This window comes from Myotis brandtii, unplaced genomic scaffold (assembly GCF_000412655.1).
Source record: "Myotis brandtii unplaced genomic scaffold, ASM41265v1 scaffold1956, whole genome shotgun sequence".
In the NCBI taxonomy this organism is placed as follows: Eukaryota; Metazoa; Chordata; class Mammalia; order Chiroptera; family Vespertilionidae; genus Myotis; species Myotis brandtii.
The window spans coordinates 575,242-585,128 of record NW_005357294.1 but is presented as its reverse complement, the minus strand read 5'-3'; the positions used below and the strand labels follow the sequence as shown (position 1 = coordinate 585,128).

Below are 9,887 nucleotides of genomic sequence, written 5' to 3'. Positions count from 1 at the left end.
GTGGCGCTCGGGAGTCGCCAGAGCCGGCCCTACCTGCTGGTGAGCACAGGCAGGGCCCCCGGCCCCCATCCTGGGCCTGCGCTGTCCAGGCCCCTGATGACCCGACACCATCCCCAGGTGCATGTGGACCAAGAGCTACTCATCTACGAGGCCTTTGCCCACGACTCGCAGCTCGGCCAGGGAAACCTCAAAGTTCGCTTCAAGAAGGTGCGGGGGTGGCCGGGGGGCACTGGGCAGGGTGGGGGCAGGGACGGGTGCTCACAGAACTCCCCCCCAGGTCCCCCATAACATCAACTTCCGAGAGAAGAAGCCTAAGCTGTCCAAGAAGAAGGCGGAGGGTGGCAGCGCCGAGGAGGGGGCCGCGGCCCGTGGGCGAGTGGCGCGCTTCCGCTACTTCGAGGACATTTATGGCTACTCGGGGGTAGGCCGGGGACTGGGGGAGGCCAAGCAGTGGGGCTTCGCCCCGCAGGCTCCTCATGGTGCTGCCCGCAGGTCTTCATCTGTGGGCCTTCACCTCACTGGCTCCTGGTGACCAGCCGGGGGGCCCTGCGGCTGCACCCCATGGGCATCGACGGCCCCATCGACTCCTTCGCCCCGTTCCACAACGTCAACTGCCCCCGCGGCTTCCTGTACTTCAACAGACAGGTAGCTGCCGGGTTGGGCTGCCAGGGCAGGTGTCGTGCTGGGCTGGAGACAAGGCGCTGGTGACGAGATGGAGCTGCGGGGGGGGGCGGGGGGGGGGCTAAGGAGGCGAGACCTGGGCTTACTGCTGGGAAGGTTGAGGGCACCTGCCTGGGCGACCGGAGTTCAGGCACTATCACTGCTCTGGCAGCTGAGACCCCAGCTCTGCCCCGTCGGCGCTGTGGCTGGCTGAAGCGCTCACCTCTGAGCCTCACTTTCCTCCTCTGTCACCCGAGAACTCAAGGGATGATGGTGCTGATGCACCCGGGACTGGGTGAGGGGGGCTGGGCCTGGCAGGGGCCCCTCGCCTGTCTGCAGCCCTGGCATGGCCAGGGCGGGCCACCCTTTGCCTCCAGTGCTGTCGGGTCCTGGCCCTCCCTTGCCCTGGCTGACCCCAACTGCCTGCTCACCATGCTGCACAGAGCGGGGTCTGATCCCAGAGAACCCTGTGGGCCTGGGGTCACCTGTATTGCTTTCAGTGGGTGCCTGGCCTTACTGACCCCCTCAACCCCCAGGGCGAGCTGAGGATCAGCGTCCTGCCGGCCTACTTGTCTTACGATGCCCCGTGGCCCGTCAGGAAGATCCCGCTGCGCTGCACAGCCCACTATGTGGCCTACCACGTGGAGTCCAAGGTCTGAGTCCCCCTGAAGGCCAGGGACCTTCTGGGCCTGGTCTCTGGTCTGTGACACCTCCACTCCCCCAGGTATATGCTGTGGCCACCAGCACCAACACTGCGTGCACCCGGATTCCACGCATGACGGGCGAGGAGAAGGAGTTTGAGACCATCGAGAGAGGTAGGAGACGTTCAGGCTGGGCCTGCTCTTGGGGCCGTCTCTCCCTGACCGAGCCCTGTCTCTGCAGATGACCGCTACATCCACCCCCAGCAGGAGGCCTTCTCCATCCAGCTCATCTCCCCCGTCAGCTGGGAGGCCATCCCCAATGCCAGGTGAGGCTGGGTCAGGTGGGGCGGGAGGGAGGGAGGCAGGTAGCAGGGCTGCCGCCTGACCCTGCCTCCTGCAGGATCGAGCTGGAGGAGTGGGAGCACGTGACCTGCATGAAGACGGTGTCGCTGCGCAGCGAGGAGACCGTGTCCGGCCTCAAAGGCTATGTGGCCGCGGGGACCTGCCTCATGCAGGGGGAGGAGGTCACCTGCCGCGGGCGGATCCTGATCATGGACGTGATCGAGGTGGTGCCCGAGCCTGGCCAGCCCCTGACCAAGAACAAGTTCAAGGTCCTGTACGAAAAGGAGCAGAAGGGGCCCGTGACCGCCCTTTGCCACTGCAACGGCCACCTGGTGTCGGCCATCGGCCAGAAGGTGGGTCCCTGCCCCTGCAGCCCGTGACGACCCACGGCCCCGCCTGCCTGCGAGCCACTGGCTGCCACCTCTCCCACCACAGATCTTCCTGTGGAGCCTGCGTGCCAGCGAGCTGACCGGCATGGCCTTCATCGACACCCAGCTGTACATCCACCAGATGATCAGCATCAAGAACTTCATCTTGGCCGCCGACGTCATGAAGAGCATCTCGCTGCTGCGCTACCAGGAGGACAGCAAGACGCTCAGCCTCGTCTCCCGGGTACCCTGGGTGTGGGGACGGCCCTGTGCCAGGTGGTCCCTGTCCCCAGGGGGACCTGATGTGACACCCACCCCTCGGTCCCCAGGACGCCAAGCCCCTGGAAGTGTACAGCGTGGACTTCATGGTGGACAGCACCCAACTGGGCTTCCTGGGTGAGTGCAGGACTGGGGTCTGGGGCTGTTTGAGACTGTGGTGACCAGGCTGACTTGGGGCTCTGTTTCCAGTGTCTGACCGTGACCGCAACCTCATGGTGTACATGTACCTGCCGGAGGGTGAGTACTCCCTGACCCAGGGCAGGGGCTGGGTGGAGGCCGGGCGGGCTATGACCTGAGGTCTCTCTGGTCCAGCCAAGGAGAGCTTTGGTGGCATGCGCCTGCTGCGTCGGGCAGACTTCCACGTGGGTGCCCACGTGAACACCTTCTGGAGGACCCCGTGCCGAGGTGCTGCTGAGGGGCCCAGCAAGAAGTCGGTCATGTGGGAGAACAAGCACATAACGTGGTTTGGTGAGGGCCTTGTGGGTGGGGACAAGGGGCAGTGGCACGGGTGGGCAGGTGGTGCTGGGATCACTGGGCTCACACTGTCCCCTGCAGCCACTCTCGACGGCGGCATCGGGCTCCTGCTGCCCATGCAGGAGAAGACCTACCGGCGCCTACTGATGCTGCAGAACGCGCTGACCACCATGCTGCCCCACCACGCTGGCCTCAACCCCCGCGCCTTTCGGTGAGCATGCCTCTGCTTCCCACCCCCACCTCCTCCCCCCAGGTCTGCCCAGCTCCCCATGCCTAACACCTCCCCAGGATGCTGCACGTGGACCGGCGCACCCTGCAGAATGCCGTGCGGAACATCCTGGACGGAGAGCTGCTCAACCGCTACCTGTACCTGAGCACCATGGAACGCAGCGAGCTGGCCAAGAAGATCGGCACCACACCTGACATTGTGAGCAAGCCCCCTACCTCCCCGTCCCGCCCCACCCCGCCCCGCCCTGCTCTGCCCCTTACCTGCCCTCTCCCCACAGATCCTGGATGACCTGTTAGAGACGGACCGGGTCACTGCCCACTTCTAGACCCCTGGATACAGCCACTGCCACCACCCCTTTTTGTACAAAACACAGGAGAAAGATTTGTTTGGTTTGAGAAGTACGTGTGGTCATTGCAGGGCCTCCTGGCCCTACCAGTGGTCAGAGCCCCCAGGGTCCCCCCCACTCAAGCCGACAGTTGCTCCAGTGTCCCGGGTTGGGGGGCGTCCACATCTCCAGTCCGGGCCTCCTGCTCTAGGGCCCTAGGTTGCAAGGTACTCATATAGCCCCTCGTCCCTGGGCATGAGGTCCAGGTGCATCAGCACTCGAATCATGAGGACTGTGAACCTCATGGACAGGGTCTCCAGCCTGGGCGGGGGGAAAGGAGGGGTAGCAAATCAGTGGGGAGCAGGCCCTGGCCCCCCATGTGCCCGCTGGGCCCCAATTGTCCACTCACCTCAGGGCCACTTCAAACTTGAACATCTCCCAGATGACCCTGATGTGGCGCAGGAGGCTGGTGCCATAGACACTCTTGTGCGCTGAGCCTGCCAGGCGGCTCCAGCCCTTGACAGCACTGCCAGAGACATGGTCAGCCCAACCCAGCTCTCCCCTGCCCCCAACCCCAACCCCACGGGCTCCCTGCCAACACCCACCTCTTGGCCATGATGAAGTAGCGATCGACGGGGGCGCCAAGGGAAGTGTTGATGGCGCGGACGGTATTGATGTTCCGCAGCACGAGCAGCATGGGCCGCGGCAGGGCCTTGAGCACGGCCATGATGCCCTCGAAGTGCTCCCGCGCCATGGCCTGCATGTAGGCCGCCTCCTCTCGGCTCAGCAGGTGGGAGCGCCACAGCTGCCCCAGGCGCACAGGCCTCTGCATGAGCACCTCCGCGAACAGGAAGTAGTCTGGGGGCGGGCTGAGTCAAGCTGCGTGCCCGTGTGCCCTTGCGTGGGCATGCACACACACACACACCGTGCCTCACCTTGCACCCCAAGTGCCGCCGCGTGCGTCTTCATTGAGCTGTCGTCTCTCAGGATGATAGCCCGCCACAGCTGGCACAGGGCTGACCGGTCCCTGTGGGGCCCAGAGTGAGTCCAGCTCAGCGGGACAGGCAAGACAGGCTCAGCCCTGCACCCCCAGCACTTACTTCTCATCCAGGAACTGGTAGAGGCCGTGGTCCAGCAGCACCAGCTCTGCCTTCCCGTCCGGGCCTTTCCGAACCAGCACTAAGGACAGGGCACACGGCTCATGCTGGCCCGCTCCAGCCCCAGCCCCAGCCCTGCCCACTGCAGCGCTGCCTACCGTTGCCAGGGTGGGGGTCGGAGTGGATGAAGCCCGTGTAGAAGATCTGCTCAGCAAAAGCCTTGATGAGCTTCTCTGCTATCTGGGGCAGGGACAGGGCCACGCCACTGTCACAGGGCACATGAGGCACCCCCTCCCTCATGCGACTCGCTGCGCACACGGCACACCTGTGTCCCCACCGTGCACACGACAGGCACACGCACTCACATCCTGCACGGCCAGCCCCATGGACTTGATGGCCTCCACATCGTTGACCTTGCAGCCCTCACAGAACTCGGCTGTCAGCACGCGCTGGGAGAGAGCGAGAGGCTGAGCTCAGCAGGTGTGCGTCCCGGCCCCCACCCGGAGGGCACCCAGCCCACCTTGCTGGACACATCCCAGAACACGCGGGGGACCACGACGTAGTGGAAGTGCTTCAGGTCCTGTGCACAGCGCTCAGCGTTCCGGGCCTCGTTCTCAAAGTCCAGCTCCTGGGCCAGGATCCCCTTCAGGTCCTGGGGGCCACATGGACGGGCAGGTCAGGGCCAGGCACAGCCCAGCCCAGCAGCGGGTGCTGCTCCTGCCCAGGGGTCGTTACCTGGAGGACCCAGCTGAAGCCGAAGCTGGGGTGCATGAACTCCACCAGCCTGAGCAGGAGCTCCAGGGTGTGGATGTCGCCATCGAAGCGGTCCCGCAGGTCGATGTACTGCACCTGCACGGGCAAGGCACTGCACCTGCTGCCACCCAAGCCTGCCGCCGCCCCAGCCACCACCAGCAGGGGGACCCTGTACCTTCACAGCCACGACGGTGCCATCGTGCAGCCGGGCACGGTGGACCTGGGCCAGGCTGGCGGCGGCAATGGGCTGGTAGTCAAACTCCTGGAAGAGCTTGTGGGGTAGGGCGTGGAAGTCTTCAAGGAACAGCTCATCCACCTGGTGGAGAGGGTTCTTAGGGCAGCGTGGAGGCCGGGCCGAGCCCCGCCCAGCCTCTGCTCCAGGGTGGGGCTCACCTCCCGGAAGCCGCGCGTGAGGGCCCTGTCCTCCAGCACACGCAGCGTCTGGATGTACTCGGGGGGCAGCAGGTGGTTGAAGGAGCATAGCCCTTGGCCCAGCTTCACGTAGAGGCCCCCATTGTAGATGGCCCCGGACACCAGGGCGTCAGCCGCCCGCTGATGACACGCAGACATCACCTCCAAGTACTCCGGGCTGTTCTGACCACAGGCATGGAGGGGGGATGGGGGCAGGCAGGCACCTCCTCAGTCCACCCAACACCCAGCTCCTCCAGAATCCCGCCCCACAGCACAGACAGGCCCAGCTGTCACCCAGGACGCACGGACAGACCTCTTCCACCCGTCGCAGGACGACGTTCGTGCACCACCAGTAGTCTGCGGAGATCTGCAGGCCGACCCTCAAGGACCTGCCAGCACAGGCTCCCTCAGCCCCAGCAGACGCAGTCTCGGGGCCCCCCTCCGCCCGCCCCTCGTGGCCCAGGGCCAGAGGAGGCTCGTCCCAGCCTCTGTGCTCTGTGTCCATCAGCTCCTGGTCTGCAGAATAGGCCACCTGCACCCACTCCACCCTTCAGCCCCTGAGCAGTGCTGCCCGGGGCCCAGGGCCCATGGGAGTGAGAGCTGGCGGGGGGGGTGGGGGTGTAGTCTTTTAGAGGACACTCGTCCAAAAGGAAAACCCACCCAGGACTGGGCACACTTGCGATGGCCAGCTGGCCAGCTCCCATGTGAACACACCCTTGCCCCAGGCCCGCACACTCCTGGCCCTGCCTCCACTCTCTCCCAGGCAGGGCCCGTGGACAGGAGCCCCAGGGAGTCGATCGATTCCCAGATGGGGATCCCCACTGCTCTCCTGCCAAGGCGACAGCCCAGCGCAACCCAGGCCCAGGCCCCTTCTGGTGCCTCCAGATCTGTCCAGGGCCCTGTTTCTGAAGAACTGACTACTGAAGAGGTCTGGCTGCGGCCCCAACTCTAGACCCAAGACACAGACTCTAGACGGACCCTGGTGCTGAAAGGGCTGCTCCTGGGGCGTGTGGTGACAGGGAAGGTCAAAGGTCATGAGGTAGCAGCTTCCTGGTTGTGCTTATGAAGGAGAAAGTCCTAGTTTAGGAAACACTCAAGCTTTCGGGGATGATAGGGCATGACGACAACTTGCCTGCAAAGATCCCAGCAAAAAGCTGTATTATTCTTGCAACTTTTCTGGACATTTGAAATTGTGACAAAAAAGGTGGGGGGGGGTGGCAGAGACTGTAAAAAGGTCCTAAAGCAAACCTCCCACCCACCCCAGTCTGTGCACGGGGCACCTGTGACACACTCTGACCTCGGCCTCTGGCCACAGAACAAGCATCGGTGAGTCATGGTCAGACTCAGCCCCTCCCCGCGACCTCTGTCCTTCCCTGGGCTCTTGCACCCATGCTGCCCATTACCCAGGACCTGCTGTGTGTCCTCCATCTGCAGAGGCCCCGTGGTCACCCAGCACCCGCCACGACGCCCCATCAGGCCTGCCTGTCCTGGCACCTGTAAGGCTTGGCGCCGACGGGGATACTCGTCTGGCTCCCTCCCTCCAATCCCAGCTCAGCCTCTGACAGGAGGCAATGGGATGTGCTCCCGGGAGCACAGCAGAGAGGCAGGCACGCGAGCCTGCTGCTGGGGTGTCCGACACGCACGCAGAGCAGCCACACGAGGCAGGCAAGACCAGCCCCGGCCAGCCAAGGGGGCTTTTCAGCACCAAGCTGCACAGGGACAGAAGAAAAGGCAGATCCAACTCCAGGCTCGGCCATCAACCTCGAGGCTGGCACAACAGAGGCCCCGCCAGGAACCAGCCCAGGAGGGCAACTGGGAGTTCCAGGCAAACCTGTCAGCTGCCCACCAGGGAGGAGTAATGGGCTGGCTTCAACCTGGAGGCGGAGTGAGCAGGCGGTCAGCCACCTGGCATCTCCAGCCTCGTGTCAATCTCAGCGAAGCCTCTGGCGAGGTGCCTCAAGGCCTCTGTGGCCTCAGCCGTCCAGGGGCTACGGCCCAGGCCCAAGAGGCAGCAGGTGTTCACAACGAGCAGATCGGACACCTGCCCCAGCAGCACCCTTAACTAGGGTCTCACGTGAGCCCTTTCCACAGGGAGGCCTGGACACAGTGCGTTTGGGTAAACGACAGTTTTACTCGGTGCCAAGAGCTGGTTCTTAGGCCTTTGAGGCTGAGGAATTCCTGGATCGGACCAAGAGCAGGAGTGCTGACCGCGGGGCTCCTCCAGGAGGTCAGCCCTGCCCCCGAGTGTCAAAGAGCCTGAGGAGCAGACAGCACCATGTCCACTCCAGTGCCCTGGGGTGGGGTGAGACCTCTGGGTGCCAACTCTGGCGGGGAAGTTGGGGCGAGAAGACAGGTGAGGAGGAGGGTGGAAGGCACCATGCCCCTCCTTACCTCCCACCAGTTAGGGCTGATCTGGAGGGTCTGTGGAGGCGTGTCCAGTGTGACCACTCACCTGCACTAGGCCCATGAGGGCAGGGCTGTGCAGGGAGAAGGAAGGGCCACGCCACCAACCCTACCTGCCAAAGCGCGTGACACCGTCCACCATGAGCCGCATCTTTCTCCTCTCCTGCGGCTCTGCGGTGAGGTAGCGGACGCCCAGGAGCAGCGGCAGCCCCACGGCTGTGGAGGTGAGCACCTTCTTCCATAGGGGCAGGGATCCCAGGGGCCTGGAGGGACAAAGAGGCATGCTGGCTGCTTGCCGTCTGCGCCCCATCCCTGCCTGGCCTGGTTGTGCAGGTGACGTTGGTCCCAGATGCTCTCTGACCACGGTGCCCAAGTCACCTCACCTGAGCCCACAGCACCCCAGATGCTAGGCTCCAAGGGGCCAGTGGATGGAGCAAGTGGGTCGCTGACTACATGGAAAGCCACTCACAGGACCAGGACTGCTTACCCTGTAGTCACCCCACCAAACACCTCGCCAATGGCCCACTGGACTGCAAGCGCCAGGATGGCAAGGTGTGCAGGTAGCACACACGGAACATGGGAGAGGTCAAGGCAAGGACCACAGTGGGACCAGCACCCACTCCGAGTGGCTGCCCCGCCAGGCCTGACTCTCACCTGCGCCCCGAACTCACTCTGCCCATCCTGCAGAGGCGGCCACGCGCCCTGCCCAGCACTATGGGCCCTGGAACCTACCACTTAGTCTTCCCTGGCTCTAGTCTCAACCCTCGTGCCCCGTGTACTGGCCCCACCTCAGCAGCCCCTCCCACTTCCTGCCTGAGCCTCAGCTCTGGCTGCCCTCTGCTCATCATGCTGTGAAGGGGTCCTGGCCCTGGGGCCCCAGTCCCAGGCCCTCCCACCACACCAGGAGCAAACACATCCCGTCTTGTGTGTGGAGGGTGCACAGAGAAGATCCAGCCACAGGCCCACAGGAGGTCGCCCATCCCTGCCTGGAGGCTGCAGAGAACTCACCACTGAGCGGGCGGGACCCTGAGGCTTCTCCTGAGGACGGCGGTGGGGCCCAGACGGCGCTGCGGCCGGCCCTGCAGGGCAGTGCAGTGCAAGTGGCAACGTGGTGACTGCAAAGTGAACAAGAGCACAGGGTCAGAGGAGGCGGCCACCGCCCTGCCCGGCACCGCGGGGCCTGGGAACGAGCACTCGGCTTTTCCTGCTGCCGAGACCCCGGCCCAGCCCGAGGGAGGCATTCCGCAGGAAGTGCCAGGAACCTTAACCACACAATCAGGAGGACGCGGGGGAAGCGGGCCTTGCTATGGTCGTTCTGAAAGTGGAGGAAGGAAGGCACCAGGAACTCATTAGGCCACATGGAGGCGCCAGCAGGAGAGGCAGAGAAGCTATGTTCCCAGGAGGCGCTCTGCCTACTGGCAGCCTTGGTCCCCGCATCTGACTTGTTACGAGTCTTACCAGTTCCTCAACTACAAATTTTCCAACTGCAAATTCTCAGTTTCTAGGGGGAAAAAACGCTGTTTATAGTAAGTCATAGCCCACAGCACAGATGTTAAGATTATCATTGTGTGCCCAGCCGGCGGGGCTCAGTGGTTGAGCATCGACGTATGAACCAGGAGTTCATGGTTTGATTCCCGGTCAGGGCATGTGCCCGGGTTGGGGGCTTGATCCCCAGTGTGGGCCCTGAAGGAGGCAGCTGATCAGTGATTCTCTCTCATCATTAATGCTTCTATCTCTCCCTTCCTCTCTGAAATCAATAAAAATATGTATTTTTAAAAGACATCATTGTGAACTCTGGGCCATATAAGGAACTGACTTTCCAATCACTTTCTGGCCAAAGCATGCAGCCCTGAAGACAATTTCAAGGACAGCAAAACAAAGCAAAATGTCCATGACCTATTGCCC

The 9,887-nt window shown here is 63.5% G+C and overlaps 2 protein-coding genes across 3 annotated transcripts in view; one reads left to right on the top strand and one right to left on the bottom strand.

Moving 5' to 3' along the window:
- Positions 1-3,388, top strand: part of CPSF1 (cleavage and polyadenylation specific factor 1, 160kDa) — a 21,064-nt gene extending 17,676 nt beyond the window's left edge. Inside the window, exons 20-34 of the mRNA XM_014538699.1 lie at positions 1-39; positions 118-207; positions 278-421; positions 493-645; positions 1,197-1,313; positions 1,385-1,475; positions 1,543-1,627; positions 1,702-1,996; positions 2,079-2,255; positions 2,341-2,407; positions 2,480-2,527; positions 2,603-2,758; positions 2,846-2,975; positions 3,053-3,191; positions 3,271-3,388. Coding sequence (XP_014394185.1) covers positions 1-39; positions 118-207; positions 278-421; positions 493-645; positions 1,197-1,313; positions 1,385-1,475; positions 1,543-1,627; positions 1,702-1,996; positions 2,079-2,255; positions 2,341-2,407; positions 2,480-2,527; positions 2,603-2,758; positions 2,846-2,975; positions 3,053-3,191; positions 3,271-3,318 — 1,779 coding nt within the window. The 3' untranslated portion in view covers positions 3,319-3,388. The remainder of the gene's footprint in view (positions 40-117; positions 208-277; positions 422-492; positions 646-1,196; positions 1,314-1,384; positions 1,476-1,542; positions 1,628-1,701; positions 1,997-2,078; positions 2,256-2,340; positions 2,408-2,479; positions 2,528-2,602; positions 2,759-2,845; positions 2,976-3,052; positions 3,192-3,270) is intronic.
- ADCK5 (aarF domain containing kinase 5) lies at positions 3,379-9,538 on the bottom strand. 2 transcript variants are annotated; one of them, XM_005865034.2, is made up of 14 exons: positions 8,991-9,538; positions 8,096-8,245; positions 5,893-5,968; positions 5,562-5,762; positions 5,344-5,484; positions 5,151-5,264; positions 4,936-5,067; positions 4,781-4,864; positions 4,574-4,655; positions 4,419-4,497; positions 4,254-4,345; positions 3,924-4,176; positions 3,728-3,844; positions 3,379-3,639 (listed from the first exon to the last, which is right to left on the bottom strand). In XM_005865034.2, exons 1-14 carry the CDS (start codon positions 9,221-9,223, stop codon positions 3,534-3,536), a joined length of 1,860 nt encoding a protein of 619 aa, XP_005865096.1. In that variant the 5' UTR covers positions 9,224-9,538; the 3' UTR covers positions 3,379-3,533. The 2 variants fall into 2 exon arrangements, with proteins under 2 accessions (XP_005865096.1, XP_005865097.1); XM_005865035.2 differs by lacking the exon at positions 5,893-5,968 and having other exon boundaries at positions 5,562-5,757.
- Positions 9,539-9,887: the final 349 nt, after the last annotated feature.

Excerpts from the sequence above, each read along its gene's own strand:
- ADCK5 (XM_005865034.2), bottom strand. The coding sequence starts at position 9,223 with ATGCCTCCCTCGGGCTGGGCCGGGGTCTCGGCAGCAGGAAAAGCCGAG. Across the intron at positions 5,485-5,561 it reads TCACGCGCGGCTTCCGGGAG|GTGGATGAGCTGTTCCTTGA; the intron begins GTGAGCCCCACC and ends CCTCTCCACCAG. Across the intron at positions 5,068-5,150 it reads GCTTCAGCTGGGTCCTCCAG|GACCTGAAGGGGATCCTGGC; the intron begins GTAACGACCCCT and ends TGTGGCCCCCAG.